The 15,930-nt window shown below is 45.1% G+C and overlaps 1 protein-coding gene across 1 annotated transcript; it reads right to left on the reverse strand.

Moving 5' to 3' along the window:
• Positions 1-1,328: 1,328 nt before the first annotated feature.
• LOC134614938 (keratin, type I cytoskeletal 19-like) lies at positions 1,329-7,817 on the reverse strand. The gene is made up of 8 exons (XM_063459221.1): positions 7,246-7,817; positions 6,427-6,509; positions 5,379-5,535; positions 4,797-4,958; positions 4,575-4,700; positions 3,041-3,261; positions 2,050-2,075; positions 1,329-1,496 (listed from the first exon to the last, which is right to left on the reverse strand). Exons 1-8 carry the CDS (start codon positions 7,732-7,734, stop codon positions 1,471-1,473), a joined length of 1,290 nt encoding a protein of 429 aa, XP_063315291.1. The 5' UTR covers positions 7,735-7,817; the 3' UTR covers positions 1,329-1,470.
• Between the last annotated feature and the right edge of the window lie 8,113 nt (positions 7,818-15,930).

Raw genomic sequence — 15,930 nt, forward strand, 5'->3', positions numbered from 1 at the left:
AGCATCATGGCTGTAGGAGCCTTATGGGAGATTTAGTGCACATCCTCTGGAATGCCGAAGGGATCCTATCCCTGAAGTAAGGGCTTGATGATAGGTCTCAACCTATTTCTATTAGGTGATCCACAGCAGAGACCAAAACAATGTGCTGCTCTCCCATGTGACACTAAAACACAAAAATAAAACTATACACGCCAAGTATGTTATTCTCAAATTATATATATTTTTAATATGTTTTTATATTTATCACCACAGAGGAATTTTATATATTGGTAATATAAACAGACTGCTTTTCTCTTAGAATTAAATGTTTACAAAATTAAAATATGCTTTGTTTGTATATCTGCAATTCATGAATTCCCTACATGTTATTTAGTTACTCTTACAGGGTTATTCCCAAATGTGAGAATTCAAAGTGAATGGATTTCAAATGTAAGGCCAAAGTAACCAATCTGGATTCACAGCTAGCGTCCACTTGGGGGACAATTCATAGTCTACATTGCCTGTTGTGGAGGTACATTTCATATGTTTTGTTTTTTTGTTGTTGTTGGTTTGTTTGTTTTGTACACTATAACTATTCTTAACATTTAAAGTTGATCTATCTTAATTGTAATTATTATCATAGTAAATATATTTTCAGAAACTGCCTGAGGGTGTGGGTTTTAGGTTTTTTTTTATTCATTAAACTCCAAACAGTAGTGAAAACAAATATTACTAGCTAAATTTAGGAAATTCAATTCTAAAATATTTGAAAAGCTGAGAATCCAACATTTACTTTCGTAATACAAAATACAAATACACCACCGGGTTTGCAGAAGACAAAGAAAAATGATTTATTTTAAAAGAATTGTAGATTCAGTTACAATAAAGTTGTAATTTCAATACAGTCCAAAAGTTCCCACAAAACTTAAATCCAAACAATAAATATATCATTATTAATTCATTATTCTTTTTGGCATTTATATAGCGCCCACGTAATCCGCAGCGCTTTACAATATCAGTAAAATACTAGTTTACAAAAAATATGCAGCAGATCCACATTGTCTTATCATTATAATTTGATGAAACAGTTACACAAATGCTTTCAGTAGTTGGAAATTAAAATGTTCTTTCCTTTAATATTTGCTAGGCAAACCACTCAACACCATCCTTCGATAAAGCTGCATATAGTCATTGTAAATATTGTATTGATATACAAGCTGTAGATGAGTTCTATTTTTTTCAGGAACAATATGACACAAACAGTCTCCAATAATTCAGAACAATATCAGTTTTACTTGTACACATAGCTAATATATTTTGTGTTGGATTTTCACTTGCATTAGTCAGTATCAGTTTAGGAATGGAAAGGGAATTAAAGAAAGACAAAAAAGGCAGATTGCTAATTCCAGAGAAGTGGATTTCATAATGATTCAATTCATGTTATTCTTTATCTAGAGAGGCATCAAGAGCTTATTGAGAAGCACATGGCCATTACTTGCACTTGTTGTCATGGGATGCTAGAACAGAGCAGACATGGAAAAATTAGATTGGCACATGGACTTTATTACATCTTTTATTTTTGAGTTGATTAAATCTTAAGAAAGTAATAGAAACATAGAAACATAGAAACATAGAATGTGACGGCAGATAAGAACCATTCGGCCCATCTAGTCTGCCCAATTTTCTAAATACTTTCATTAGTCCCTGGCCTTATCTTATAGCTAGGATAGCCTTATGCCTATCCCACGCATGCTTAAACTCCTTCACTGTGTTAACCTCTACCTTTTCAACTGGAAGGCTATTCCATGCATCCATTACGCTCTCAGTAAAGTAATACTTCCGGATATTATTTTTAAACCTTTGCCCCTCTAATTTAAGACTAGTTCCTCTTGTTGTGGTAGTTTGTCTTCTTTTAAATATAGTCTCCTCCTTTACTGTGTTGATTCCCTTTATACTGTATAACAGTTGGTTCAATAAGCAAGGTTTAGAAATATCAAATATCATTGCGATACATAGCTAAGCATTTTCGTTGCAAATGTAATTTTTTTTATTGTGATGTATATTACTCACCTCCAGAACTGGTATGATTGGAAATACTGCGAAAAGAATTAGAGATGCTTAGAAGAACTGATATGAAAGAGGTGTGTATTATATTTGTTATCAAAAATACGCAATTACCTTAGGTGAAATTAACTGTAATTGTATGTAGAGCAGCACATATTGTTTTGCCTTAACATCAACATTCTTCGGTACTTAGTACTTCATACTTCGTAATATGCATTCAGGATTACTAATAAACTAATTAATAACGCTTTAACTAGTAAAAAAAATCCCTCTAAAAAAAGGTGCATCCAGAAACTGGATGCCCAGCTATGGCAGACATATAATCCCAATGACACACTGTCAACCTTACAATTAGTAAAGCAACATGTGATCTGTGGTTATGTAACAGGTGGGGATCTCTGTTTTGGCCACTTCTGATTTAGTATGTTGCACTTCCCTTCGTCTTCTTACTAATCTACTATGTAAACTACACTCATCATCTCTGCTTTATTTACATCCTTACCACCGACTTCCGGGATTCTTCCCAGTTGCACATCTTCTTCCTTCTAAACCCTAATATTAAAACAAACTATCTAATCAGCCACCTCATTTATAATTTTATGTACCCCAAAACCCATCTATGCACAGATACCCTCTGTGAAACCCCATTTTGTAATTTATTTATGACCAATAATTATCTCCTCCTTAGTTGTCTCCCTCAGTCAATCTCATCCATTCAATTAATATATACATTTAACGTTCTATTAGATAATTCATTGCAAATAGTCTAGTGTTTATTGTTCTCACTCATGACTGTATACTCATTAATGTAGGTAAGTGCCCCATATATTGGTGTTAGACATGAATATTAAGATATATCAATAGCCAGGTTTTGTCAACCTTTCCATCATAGATGTAAAATGATGACTACACTTAAACCAGCATTATTTTGTTTTTCTTCTCCTTTTTTGATCTGAATACTTAACAACTAAATTTGACAAAAACTTGCAATACGCACTGAATGTCATGTCCATCCAGCAGATGTCTATAGGTGTTGATTTCCATCTCTAGATGGGTCTTCTGGTCCATGAGAACTTGGTATTCATGATTCTGTTGTTCTAGGTCAGATCGGATCTGTGTCAGCTGACCTTCAATGTTATCAATCATGCATTGTAACTGGGAAAGCTGGGAACCAAACGTTGCCTCCGTCTCTGATAAGGTGCCCTCCAGAGCTGATTTCTGCCAATGATGACATAGCAATATTACTTAACTAAATAGGTATATGATCCTTTATTCAGGGATTTCTTTATTACATCATATTATTGTACTATTGTTTAATATAGTTAAAGGTTCGAAACATTCCCAGAAAGATTGAGAGATTCAGTGCAAAGACATTAAAGGGACACTATAGTCACCTGAACAACTTCAGCTTAATGAGGTTGTTCATGTGAGAACTATAGCTCCCTGCAGCCTTTCTCAGGGAGAAAATACAGTGTTTACATTGAAAGCTAGGAACACCTCCAGTTGCAGTCACTCAGAGTGAACCAGAGGGACTTCGGAGTTGATGGAGGCATAATATGCCTCCATCCACTCAGATCTGCGGTCAGCAGAGCACAGAGCAGCACTGTGCACAGCATCCTGTGATTCAGTATCTCATCACTCTGCATGCAGACACTGGACTTTCCTCATAGAGATTAATTGAGTCAATTCATCTCTATGAGGAGATGCTGATTGGCCAGGGCTGTTTGAATCATGCTGGCTCTGCCCCTGATCTGCCTCTTTGTCAGTCTCAGCCAATCCTACGGGGAAGCACTGTGATTGGATCAGGCTACCACATGTCAGCAGACTGCTTGTTTATCTGAGTCTAACAACATGCAGATTTACAGCTTCAGGCTTGAATACAGTAAGATTTTTACTATATTTATGGAGGCATAAGGGGCTCAGGGGGGCTAGATGGTGGTGTTAACACTATAGGATCAGGAATACTTGTTTGTGTTCCTGACCCTATAGTGATCCTTTAAATAACTCTTAAAATTGAGAGTTAACATTCAACATGCCTTTAATATTTTATATATGTATGAGATATAATTTCCTATACAGCAATGGAAACATTTCTCGGGAAAGCATCCAGCATACACTAGAAGGTCGTCATCGAAAACACAATCAAACCACACTGTATGTAGTCAACCTCCAAAAATAGCAGGACTTATTAATTATCCTATTATAATAGGATTCTCCAGAATTATTACTAATATAAAATGCACATCATGTAAAAGACATAAGCGCAGTCACTATTAGTGGCACAACATGAGGACATCCAAAAATGGATGATGGTAATCTTTCTTAAGCTAATTACTGACACAATTGACTTTGTAGTCAATAAAGCATTATTAGAACAAATAAAAACAGCAAGTGCGGAATATAGTCATGGTTTTGCTTTAACCCCTTAAGGACACATGACATGTGTGACATGTCATGATTCCCTTTTATTCCAGAAGTTTGGTCCTTAAGGGGTTAAATATGTTTACATATTTTAATTCATGCTGACATACCATACTTAGTTGGCTCTGCAACTCAATCTCCAGGGTCTGTAAAGACCGCTTTGAATCAATGATATCATTATTAACTGACTGCAATTGTACGGCTCCTAGAGACATCTCACGGTCCAGTTCTGCACTCTGCAAGAAAAAAAATATTTCATGTAAAAACAGTAATACTGTTCTTACCAATCTGTAATGGGTCTATAGTCTCCATGATATTTTGGTTAGAATTACCCTTGCCAAGAACATGCCCTCGACTTCCCTGAGGTTCCTCTCCATCATGTTTTCATATTCTTCTCTGAGCTCAGATAGAGCTCTGTTCAGGTCGATGGATGGAGCAGCATTCATTTCTACGTTGACTCTGGTTCCAAGCTGAGCACGCAGACCATCCACTTCCTTTGAAAAAGACAAAGGACTAGGGTAAGACGTGAAAGGAAAATTTTAAAGTAATTTATAAAGAAAAGTTGTATTGGAGCCCTTAGTAACCTTTCAACATTTTACCCTTAGGTTTGAATGTGTAAACAAACACCCACGATGTATGAAAGAAAGAGATCCCCAAAACTGTTCACATTTATTAATTAATGGAAAAAATGTAACTGGACATTTGTAATAAAAATGTAGCCCTGTATCGTACAAAGTAACCACTGGTAAAAGTACCAAGGATTCTCTAGGCTGCAGTGGCAAGAAACTTTTGAGGCCTGGCTAGTAGCTTACGACTTGACATTTAAAGTCCTGTAATTATTCCAAATGCATCTTTGTTCTCAGTAGTGTTTTAATAAATTATAATAATAAGCCATCTACATCTTTCCATTTTACCCCTGAATGGTTGTTCCTCATCTGGAAAAGTTCTTGCTGGAGACTTTGGACTCCTCCGGATAAGGTTTGCACTTCATTGTTAATTTGTTGTAAGACTCTTCTCAAGGAACCAGTATCTCCATCCACATTGTTCCTTGTGTTTATCTCCATCTCACACCTAAATTGATAATAATAATAAAACAGCACACCATATTATATAATCAATTCTGAGAATAGGCATGGAAATCAACTCTTTATCACTTTTCAATTTAACGCTGGTTGAAAGTATTTTTTTCTGTATGGAATAACATGACAAAAACGCAGCTTGATGATAACTACGGCAATGCCATGTGCAGTTAGTAAAGGATTGTGTAAAGGTATTTACAATATATTTTATTATGATTACACGGAATGCAGCAATATACAGAAATAGTTATGGATAAATTATAATGCCTTGATAATCCTAAATTAGACAATAGTCTACCATAAAGGTCAGCACTATCTTCTAACCTATGGTCGTAACTCGGTCTGTTTTACAAAGTGAATATTTAATAAAAACAAAGACACAGACATCAACAGAAAATCCACCCATGAAGTTATGGCTTCTAACAGTTAAAACCGTACTAGACAAAACTAATGCTTACAATCAAACATAATAGACACCTTAATAGAACACATAAGAAAGTTTACAGCTACTGCACTAACTTTCCTCAACCGAAAATTTTAGTAAGAACATTACTAAAGCAGTTACTTCAGTGCTAGTAGACCTCATCGTTGACTCGAGAGAATTTTCATTAAACTGAAGTTATGTATAATTCTATGCTGAATGTTTTGCTGTAACAATATAAAAACTGGTTTGTTTGTGAGAAATTAAAGCTTTTTAGATTTTTGTTTTTTTAATATTGTGTTTTTTAATTATTAATTTAATACCAACCACCATACTTGATGAATTTATGTTTATATTTATATTTGGCCACACAAAGCCACCTTTACAATATATATGCTGCAACAGTTGTATAAAGCAAAGTCTTCACTTGTCTCTTTAAATCTCATAACTTCATGGACTTACCTGTTTCTGAAGTCATCTGAAGCTTGTTGAGCGCTATCTATCTGTAGGACAATCCTTCCACTGTTAATTGTCGCCGAAGAAATCTGGTAAGCAAAGTCATTCTCAATTAATCTCTAAAAATAATTTATATAACTTATTTTGTTTAAACATTTTAGTCTCTGTGAACTATATTTGACTATAACTAAAGTTAGGAGAAAATGTTCTGTTGATTATACACACTGATGTTATATTTTCTATTTGAGAAAAGCTGAACCACATGTGATATTTATAGCTCTGTGTTCAGAGTTTGAAATGCTGTATTCTTGAATGTAACAACATCATACTATTTATATAGTGTATATAAATTTTTTTATTATAAAGGTTATATACAACAATTTTGAACATCTCTGTATCTCTATTATACAGTCAGTTCTACATGAGCTTTTAGGACTAGAATTATTTTACGGAATGGTACGTTTATTAAGAAGGTAAGTCATTAAAACATACATTGTAAGTAGGATCACCCAACAAATATCCACAGTAGAAGAAATCTTTAATGGCATATATATATTGGTTTAGTTCAAGTCAGAATGAAATGTATGCAGTGTATATAATATATTTTTTCATGTAATGTATATAAAATATTGTAGAATATTTAACATTTCTATATCTCTATTATACAGTCATGTCTACAGTCGTATTTTCAGGGTTTGCAGACACTTTGGTCTGGATATTTTATTGAATGACAAGTTTACTTTAACTCATTAAAACATGCATTGTAGGTAAGATCATCCTACAACTGACCACATTGGAGATAAACGTATACATGTCTTGTTTTACCTGGTTCTGTAGCTCCTGAATAGTCCTATAGTACTCACTGGAGTCAGGGAGTGAGCTTGGGGCATTGTTTGCATACCATTCACATATCTTCCTTTCCAGCTCAGCATTCTCCTGCTCCAGCGAATGGACCTTGTCTAAATAGGAGGCAAGACGCTCATTCAGAGCCTTCATTGTATCTTTCTCATTAATACGAAGTAGGTTATGAGCGTGGTTGTTAGAACTCTTGAGATGACTTGTAAGGCCACCATGGCCACTTCCACCTCCATGTGCAAGACCAGCAGATGAACTGATAGATAGTTTTGTGTTTCCTCCAAGGTGGCTGGATGATTTATAGGAACCACCAGTATTAGAGCAGCTGAAGCTCTTATGGTGAAGTGTATTGGAGCTTCCATGATGAAATGAAGAGATACTACCAGAGGAACAATGGCCTCTAGAGCTGTGGCCTACCATGAGGGATCCAGAAGAAGAGTAGCTGCCTTGATGCTTCATGTTGATCTCTGATTGAGTTATACGAAGAATTGGAAATGTTTCTTCTTAAGAAAGTAAACTGCAAGTGTCTCTTTGACTTCAACCTTCTTATATATGAAGCAAGTTAAGTAGAATAAGGTTACTTTTATAGGTATGTTATAGGCATCACATTCCTTTATGCAATGTTTTGCATCTGCCTTAAATGTGATTCAGGTATAAATAATGTGTGGATTAATGAGAACGCTTACAGGTGGTGAATACAATTATTAATATACAAATTTATATTATAAATGTACATCAAAGGTATAGATCATCACACCTTGTAAAGGTAATACCGAACTTTTGTAGTTTGGCTCTCGGAGCAACATAGTTGATATCCGATGCACGCAGACTACGCCAGACATAGACTTGAATTAACCGATCAAAGGGATTATATATTTGTTGAGATAGTGACAGATGGACAACATTAAAACAAATAAAAAGTGGCTGAATTAAATAGTTCTTCTCTTGAAGCACAAGATGAAGGAACTTGAAAGTTGACAGCCAAATGAATAAAAAAATATATAAATTTTTTTTCTCACGAGGAACACATGGATATACTAGACTTGTCACAGAGAAGCAGTGATTTATGTAGCCCCATGGAGCAAAAGCGCAGCTTAGCGGAAAAGGGCCTTGACAGGGGTTAGGAGGCGGGCTTAGGAGGAAGGAAGATAGGATTGGAGTTATGGGTAAGTGGGCTGGCTATTTAAATAGGCAGCCATTTTAGAGCAATCCCTTTTAATTCCTACCTGACTGAGTTTGTGTGCACTTCTGTGCTCATAGATTTGGCCTGGTGGGGTTTTCTTTTTTGTCTTTGCTGCAGGGCCATGGATGAAGTGGAGAGGCTGCTTGCAGGGATCCGATCGGCGGCCCAGAGCCAAGGAGTGGACTGGCTGCGGGCCCAACTTGGACCGGCCCTGGCGTTGGTGGCGGATCCAGAAAGAGGACGTCCTGTGAGGGCCAGGAGTCCGCCGAGGAGGCTGACGCCGGCCGCTGGGCCCGGTGAAGACATCCCTGGGGTCAGCGGAGCGGCTGAAGCGGGCCACAGCAGGCCCGGCGGCCGCGTAGTTGAGGCACCGCCTCCCAGGGTGCCGCCAGGGCCTGGTAGGACCATTGCCCCGGATCGGGGCTCCGGAGCTGGCTGCAGCAGGTCCGGCAGCCGCATGGTCGAGGCCCGGCCTCCCTGCGTGCTGCCGGGACCTCGGACACCTACCACGCGCCGGGCGGCCGCCCGGACTGGTGACGACGCGGCTCCCAAGTAGGGTGAGGCCGCGCCAGAAGCGGGGACTGCTGCGGAGGTCGGGCGGTCCCCCGGAGTACCCGGAGGCGTGGGATCCCGGCCCAGGAGGGTGCCCCCTCCAATGGAGGCCATGGATGTCGGGACCGGAGCGGGGCTGTCGCACACCAGGCCCCTGGAAAAGCAGGCGAGTACGGGGGGCTCCAGCAGGGGCCCTCTGGGCAAGCAGGACATAAGGGGTGCCCAGAAGGGGAGCCATAGGCGGGGGAGGGAAGAGAGAGCAGATGGGCACCTACTGGGGCTTTAGCAGAAGGGGGGTGGGAAACGGTCTCGGGGCTCGGTCGAGTTTAAGGGGCCAGGTGTCTGGGCAGGCTAATAATGAGTCCGTGGGGGGGGTTAAGTGGGAGGTTTCCGGGTAGGGGGCGTCCTCTTGGGGGGTGGAGGATGGGTCTGCACGTCCGGGGCAGTTAGGCTCGCATAGGGTGGGGAGGTCAGCCGAAAAGGCAGTGGCCGGGCGGGAGGCGCTGGTTCGGGGTGGGTCCGTTGGCCGCGGGAGGAGTTCATCCCGTAGCAGTGGGCAGTTGGGGGGGCACAGTCTGGGGGGGGATTCTGGGTCTAGCAGTAGCAGTATCTCACCCGTGAGGACCAGGGGGGCTGAGGGGGCGGGGGGTAGGTCACGATGCAACCGGTCCACTTCCGATAGCTCTGGGGGGGGCAGGGGCAGAGCCCCCAGGCCTGGCAGACGGGGGCAGTCCTCGGGTAGGAATGGTAGGAGTCGTAGTCCCCAGGGCGGGGTAGCCCGGGCCCATACGGCGCGCGGCAAACGGACTAAGCGGCGGGAGGCTTTAGTGGCCGGCAGGCGCTCCCTGGGGCGAGACGGGAGGGTGGCACAGGGACGGTTCACCCTTCCCAGGACTTCTTCTCCTCGTTGCAGGTCTCGGAGCCGCTCCTCTTCAGTGTTGGCAAGGCACCGGGTTGGCTTCCCGGTCGGCGGGGAAACGGCGGATGTCGCCCGGACCAATGTGGACACTGCAGCCCCAAACACTCCCAGGACGAGGGGCTTGGCCGGTGAGTCCTGTGATTCGTTACACTCCAGCACGTTAGTTACCACACTACAGACACTTCTCCACTCATTGGGAGCGGGGGGTGGTACGGGTGGGAGCTGTAACGAGAATATACCCCTACACGCAGGATCCAGCTAAACAGAAGACAGCACGGAGGAGAGATACGTCTACCGGACCTTAGAGTGGCCGGACTCGACGTATATAGGAGAAGTACAGAGTCAGGAACGATCCGAGGTCAAGGGCACAAAGAGACAGCGTAAACGAGAACTAGCCGGGGTCTGGTACAAACAGAACAGACAAAGATAAAGCGAAAACGAAGTCAGAATACAAAGCCAAGGTCAAATACGGAGGAACACAACTGAACACAACAAGCACTAAAGGGAACTGTAGCAGAAACCACGATAGGGCAAGGAACTAAGGGAAAAGGGTAAGTATAAGTAGCCTTCAAACTAATGTGATTTGCTCCTGTCACTTCCACACCCCCAAAAGGTAAGTGTATGGGGTGATTGGCATGACAGGGGCCAATGGGAGCCTTTTTGCAATTTAGGCTCCCACTGTCTCTTTAAGAGCGCGCCCGAGACTAGCGCGGCTTGAAGAGAGGACCGCGGCCGGCCCCCGGATAAGGTAAGTAACGCTTCAGGAGCATAGGACAGGTGTGGGCGCAAGGGGCTGCGGTCACGGGTTCAGGCGACGGGGTGACTGCTGGGACCGGTTCGGGTGCGGGCGTGGGGGAGGTGGCTGGTTCAACGGACGCGGTGAGCGAGCGGGCTGAGCTGATCGGAGGGGGAGTCCCCGAGGCGGCCCGGCAACACACGTACATGTCGTTTGCGGGTCCGCTGGGGGTACACCTCAAATTGGAGGCGAAGGGAAAGATCTGGAAGGGTGAATTCTGTGAGATCTTTTCCCTTCTCCCTTTGGAGGAATTTATCGACCTCAAAGAGGAAGATAAAAAAGATGAAAAGAAGGAGGAGGAGGAAAAAAGGAAGCAATATCGGAAGATACCGAAATCCTTTGGGAACTGTTTACGGGCGTTTTGCGTGCTGGCCAGTGTGTTGGGCGAGAAATCCCCCGGTTTATGCTCCTCCCTGTTCTGCTTCTTGGATGGAATCTGGGAAGCGTACCGCACCAATGGCGGATTGGCATGGTGGCGGTACGATGAGCAGTTTCGGCAGCGGCTTGCGGCCAATCCGGGTATGAGGTGGGACCAAATGGACCTGCCTCTTTGGATGAAACTCATGATGGCGCAGAAAGCGCAGCCCTTTCAGCACACGGCCGGTGCAAAGGGGCAGTCCGCCTCATCGGCCGCCTTGCAAAAGGGCTTCTGCTGGCTCTTCAACGAGGTCCAGTGCAAATGGGGAGCCACCTGCCACTTTAAACATGAGTGTTCGGGCTGTGGCGGCTCCCACGGGCTCAACCGATGTTTTAAGAAGGGGAAGTTGGGGAACGCCGGAGTCCCTACCGCAGCCGGGGTTGGTGGGGCTTCCCCTGCCTCGGGGCTTCACTCCGGTGAGGCTCGACGCGATGGGGCCGTGGCTAAGCCGCTACAGTAACAGGGCGGATGCCGCGGTGCTCAAGGAGGGCTTCGAGCACGGGTTCTTTATCCCATTCCGGGACAGGGTTGAGACGGGGGGACTGCGCAACCTAAGGTCGGTGACGGAGTTCCCGGGGGTAGTGCGGGACAAACTGGAAAAGGAGGTGCGGCTGGGTAGGATGGCAGGACCGTTCCCGGTACCGCTGTTGGAGGGTCTCAGGGTTTCCCCTCTGGGGGTGGTGCCCAAGAAGGAGCCGGGGAAGTTTAGCCTCATTCACCACCTCTCCTATCCAAAAGGAGCGTCGGTGAATGACGATATCGACAGGGAACTGTGCTCGGTCTCTTATGCATCATTCGACCGGGCGGTCGAGCTGGTAAGGAGAGACGGGCGTGGGGCGCTAATGGCTAAGGTGGACATTGAGGCCGCATTTCGGCTGCTCCCGGTCCAACCGGTTTGTCATCACCTGTTGGGGTGCTTCTTTGAAAGGGGTTATTACGTGGATTTATGCCTCCCGATGGGGTGTTCCATCTCCTGTGCTTACTTCGAGAAATTCAGTTCCTTTCTCGAATGGGTGGTGCGGGTTGAATCGGGTAGCGGTGCGTTGGTGCACTACCTGGATGACTTTCTCTGCGTGGGGCCGGTGGAATCCCCGGCGTGCCTGCACATGCTCAGAACTGTCGAATGGGTGGCGAGCCACTTCGGTGTACAGCTGGCAAAGGAGAAAACGGAGGGCCCGGCGGCATGCCTTAGTTTCCTGGGACTGGAGATAGATTCGAGGCTCGGGGAATGTCGGTTGCCGGCTGCGAAACTGGAGGGTTTGCGGGGTGCGGTGGCAGCGGTGGCGCGGGCTCGCAAGGTGACCCTGCGGCAGCTGCAATCTCTAGTGGGGATGCTCAACTTTGCATGCCGGGTGATCCCGATGGGTCGGGTATTTAGCCGCAGCCTATCGGCTGCGACGGCGGGGATGCGCCCCCCACACCATTTCATCCGGGTGTCGATGTCCATGCGGGCCGACCTGGCGGTGTGGGATGCCTTCCTGCGGGACTTTAACGGGACGGTGTTTTTTCAGCAGGAGGGTGTATCGGCGGCGGAGTTGGAATTGTTCACGGACGCATCGGGTAGCATTGGTTTTGGGGCCTACTTTGCGGGACGATGGTGTGCGGAGAGATGGCCAGAGGCATGGAGGCCGAGCCCCCTCATGCCTAACCTGGCTTTCTTGGAACTGTTCCCGCAGGTCGTTGCGATGGCGCTGTGGGGAGATGGGCTGAGGGATCGGAAGGTGGTCTTTTTCTCGGACAACATGTCCGTAGTGCACGGAGTCAATAACCAGTCCGCAGCGTCGAAACCGGTGGTTCGGCTGCTGCGGCGTCTTGTTTTGATGTGCATGTCACTTAACGTGGTCTTTCGCGCGCGCCATGTGCCAGGGTATTTGAATGAAGTGGCTGACGCTTTATCTCGTTTTCAGTGGTCCCGATTCCGGAAGGCGGCCCCGGAGGCACTGGAAGTGGGCCAGACGTGCCCAGATGAGATATGGCAACTAGGAGCGTCTTGCTTGGGGGATTAGTGAAGGCTTCCCTGGCGCCGGCCACTTGGGCCGCCTACGATAAGGTTTGGAAATCTTGGGAACAGTCACTACGAGGGCTGGATCAAGTGTTAGTGAGGGAATCGCTCTTGGACGCCTTTTTGTGGTTTGCCTTTCGGCTGCTAGCGGGGGAGGCGTCCCCCACGTTGGTGGACAGGTCCATGGCGGCGATGGCGTTCTGGTTTAAGCTCCGAGGGGAGGAGGATCTGACCAAGACCTTCGTCATTAGGCAAGCGCTCAAAGGGTACCGGAAGGGCCGGAGATCTCCCGACACTAGGCGCCCGGTGTCAGTGCGGGTGCTGGGGGACCTGATACGGGTCCTGCCGGAGATTTGTTTCAACGGGTTTGAGGTGTCACTGTTCCGGGCCGCTTTCCTCCTGGCCTTTTTCAGGGCCTTCCGGATTGGGGAGTTGGTGAGTGCCAATCGAGCGGTTTCCGGGGGGTTGCAGTTTTCGGGCGTTCGGGTGTTGGAGAGTAAGTTGGTGGTGCACCTGGCCAGGTCCAAGACAGACGTCAAGGGAGTGGGCTGGTACGTAACACTGGGGGCCCTGCTGGGCTCCGCGCTGTGCCCATTGGCCGCGGTGGCGGGGTACTTGGCCAGGAGGCCGGCGGGTGGGGGCTCGTTATTGGTACATGAGGACGGGTCTTCCCTGTCCCGGTTCCAATTTACCAAAGTCTTTCGGTCGGGCCTGGGTAAACTGGGTTTGCGGGCGGATAGGTTTGGGACACATTCCTTCCGTATCAGGGCGGCCACGGAGGCCACACGCCTGGGATTGGGGGATGATTTAGTGAAACGGATTGGGAGATGGGAGTCGGTGAGGTTCCGTTCCTATGTTCGCTTGGGCTTATTGGATTGATATGTGGGGCCGGTGGGGAACCCAACGTGGACGGGGGTGTCTTACAGTTTTCTTATTTCTTCCCCAGGCTGGGTCGCATGGATCGTGGGACACTCTTTTGTCGTTGGGGCTGAGAGGAGGGCCGCAGCTCGAGCTCAAGGCCAGCAGCTGGGCTTTCCGAGGGAACACCTGGTAGTGCGATGGTTTGGGTACAGGGGAGGTTGCTGGGGGGATGTCTGCGGGGCCGTGTTCAGGATGGTGGCCAGTGGGCAGAGGCCTGATCTGCTGGTCATCCATGCCGGGGGCAACGACTTGGGTCTGACACCGCAGCGTCGATTGGTAAAATGGATGAAGCAGGACCTCAACAAGTTGAGGGACCTGCTTCCGGAAGTGATGCTGGTCTGGTCGGAGATGGTCCCGAGGCAGCGTTGGCGCCACGCTCGGGACCCGGGGGCCATAGACAGGTGCAGGAAAAAAGTGAACAGCTTGATGGCAAGCTTTGTTAGGAAATTGGGGGGGTAGTAGTGCGGCACAGTGAGTTGGAGGATGGGCTGCAGGGGTACTACCACCCAGACGGTGTTCATCTCTCGGCAGTGGGCTGGGATCTGCTGAACTTGGGTTGGCAGGAAGGGATGCAGAAGGTACTTTTTCTCCGGGGTGGCGAAGCTCAGGCGGTTTAAGGGGTCAAGGTCTGAGCTAGTGGCGGGATGGGGAGCTGAAGGAGAAGAAATAGGCTCCCCAGGAGGAACCGCATGGAATTGGAAAATTGTGGACATTGGTGGTTGGTAGGTTTCGAGTCCTGTCGGTGGCTCAGAACCTGGTGGGGTAGGGGTATCCGGGTATACCCCTGCCGTGGTTAATTGATGTTTGGGCACTTTAAATTGGTTCATGTTGGAATAATGTGATATGTTTTGTATATGTATATACGTGTTATTTATATTGGGGTCATTGCCTTTTCTATTGACAGAAGGATATGGGTGCAAGGGCAGAGTATGGGGGGCAATGACCCATGTTTACGTTAAGCTATTTGGTTATGTTATATTATGATATTATTCTAATGGTTATTAGTTGAAATTGTTTAACCCCTTAAGGACCGGCCTGTTTTTGCGATGTTTGTACGTTAAGGACCAGAGCAGTTTTAACACTTTTGTGGTGTTTATGTTTAGCTGAAATTTTCCACTCTCTCATTTACGGTTCCCATACAAGTTACATATTGTTTTTTTCAGGACAAAAAGGGCTTTCTTTACATACCATTATTTGTATTATGTCATATATTGTATTTAAAAAAAAAATAAAATATGGTGAAAAATTTAAAAAAAAAACATGTTTTTGGACTTTTACTTGAAAAATCTTTTACTTATCTACAAAAGCTAATGAAAAAAACTGCTAAATAGATTCAAAATTTTGTCCCGAGTTTAAAAACACCCAGTGTTTACATGCTTTATTGCTTTTTTTTGCAAGTTATAGGCCTATAAATACAAGTAGGAAATTGCTGTTTCAATATATATATATTTTAAATGTATCAATAGTGACCTTGTAACACCGTTATCTGTCATAAATCCCCGAAACACACCTAACATGTACATATTTTTTTAAAGTAGACAACCCAGGGAATTCAAAATTGGGTATGTCCAGTTTTTTTTAGTAGCCACCTAGTCACAAACACTGGCCAAAGTTAGCATTTATATTTGTTTGTGTGTTAAAAATGCAAGAAACGCTAACTTTGGCCGGTGTTTGTGACTAAGTGGCTACTAAAAAAGGCTGAACATACCCCATTTGCAATACCTTGGGTTGTCTTCTTTTGCAAATGGTATGCCATCATGGGGCTAATTCTCATTCCTTGGCTACCATACGCTCTCAAAGGCACCCTAACCAATCCAACAAATTTCAATAAAAAAAAAAGTAAAATCAAGCCTTATATTTGACC

The sequence above is a fragment of the Pelobates fuscus genome, chromosome 6 (genome assembly GCF_036172605.1).
Source record: "Pelobates fuscus isolate aPelFus1 chromosome 6, aPelFus1.pri, whole genome shotgun sequence".
In the NCBI taxonomy this organism is placed as follows: Eukaryota; Metazoa; Chordata; class Amphibia; order Anura; family Pelobatidae; genus Pelobates; species Pelobates fuscus.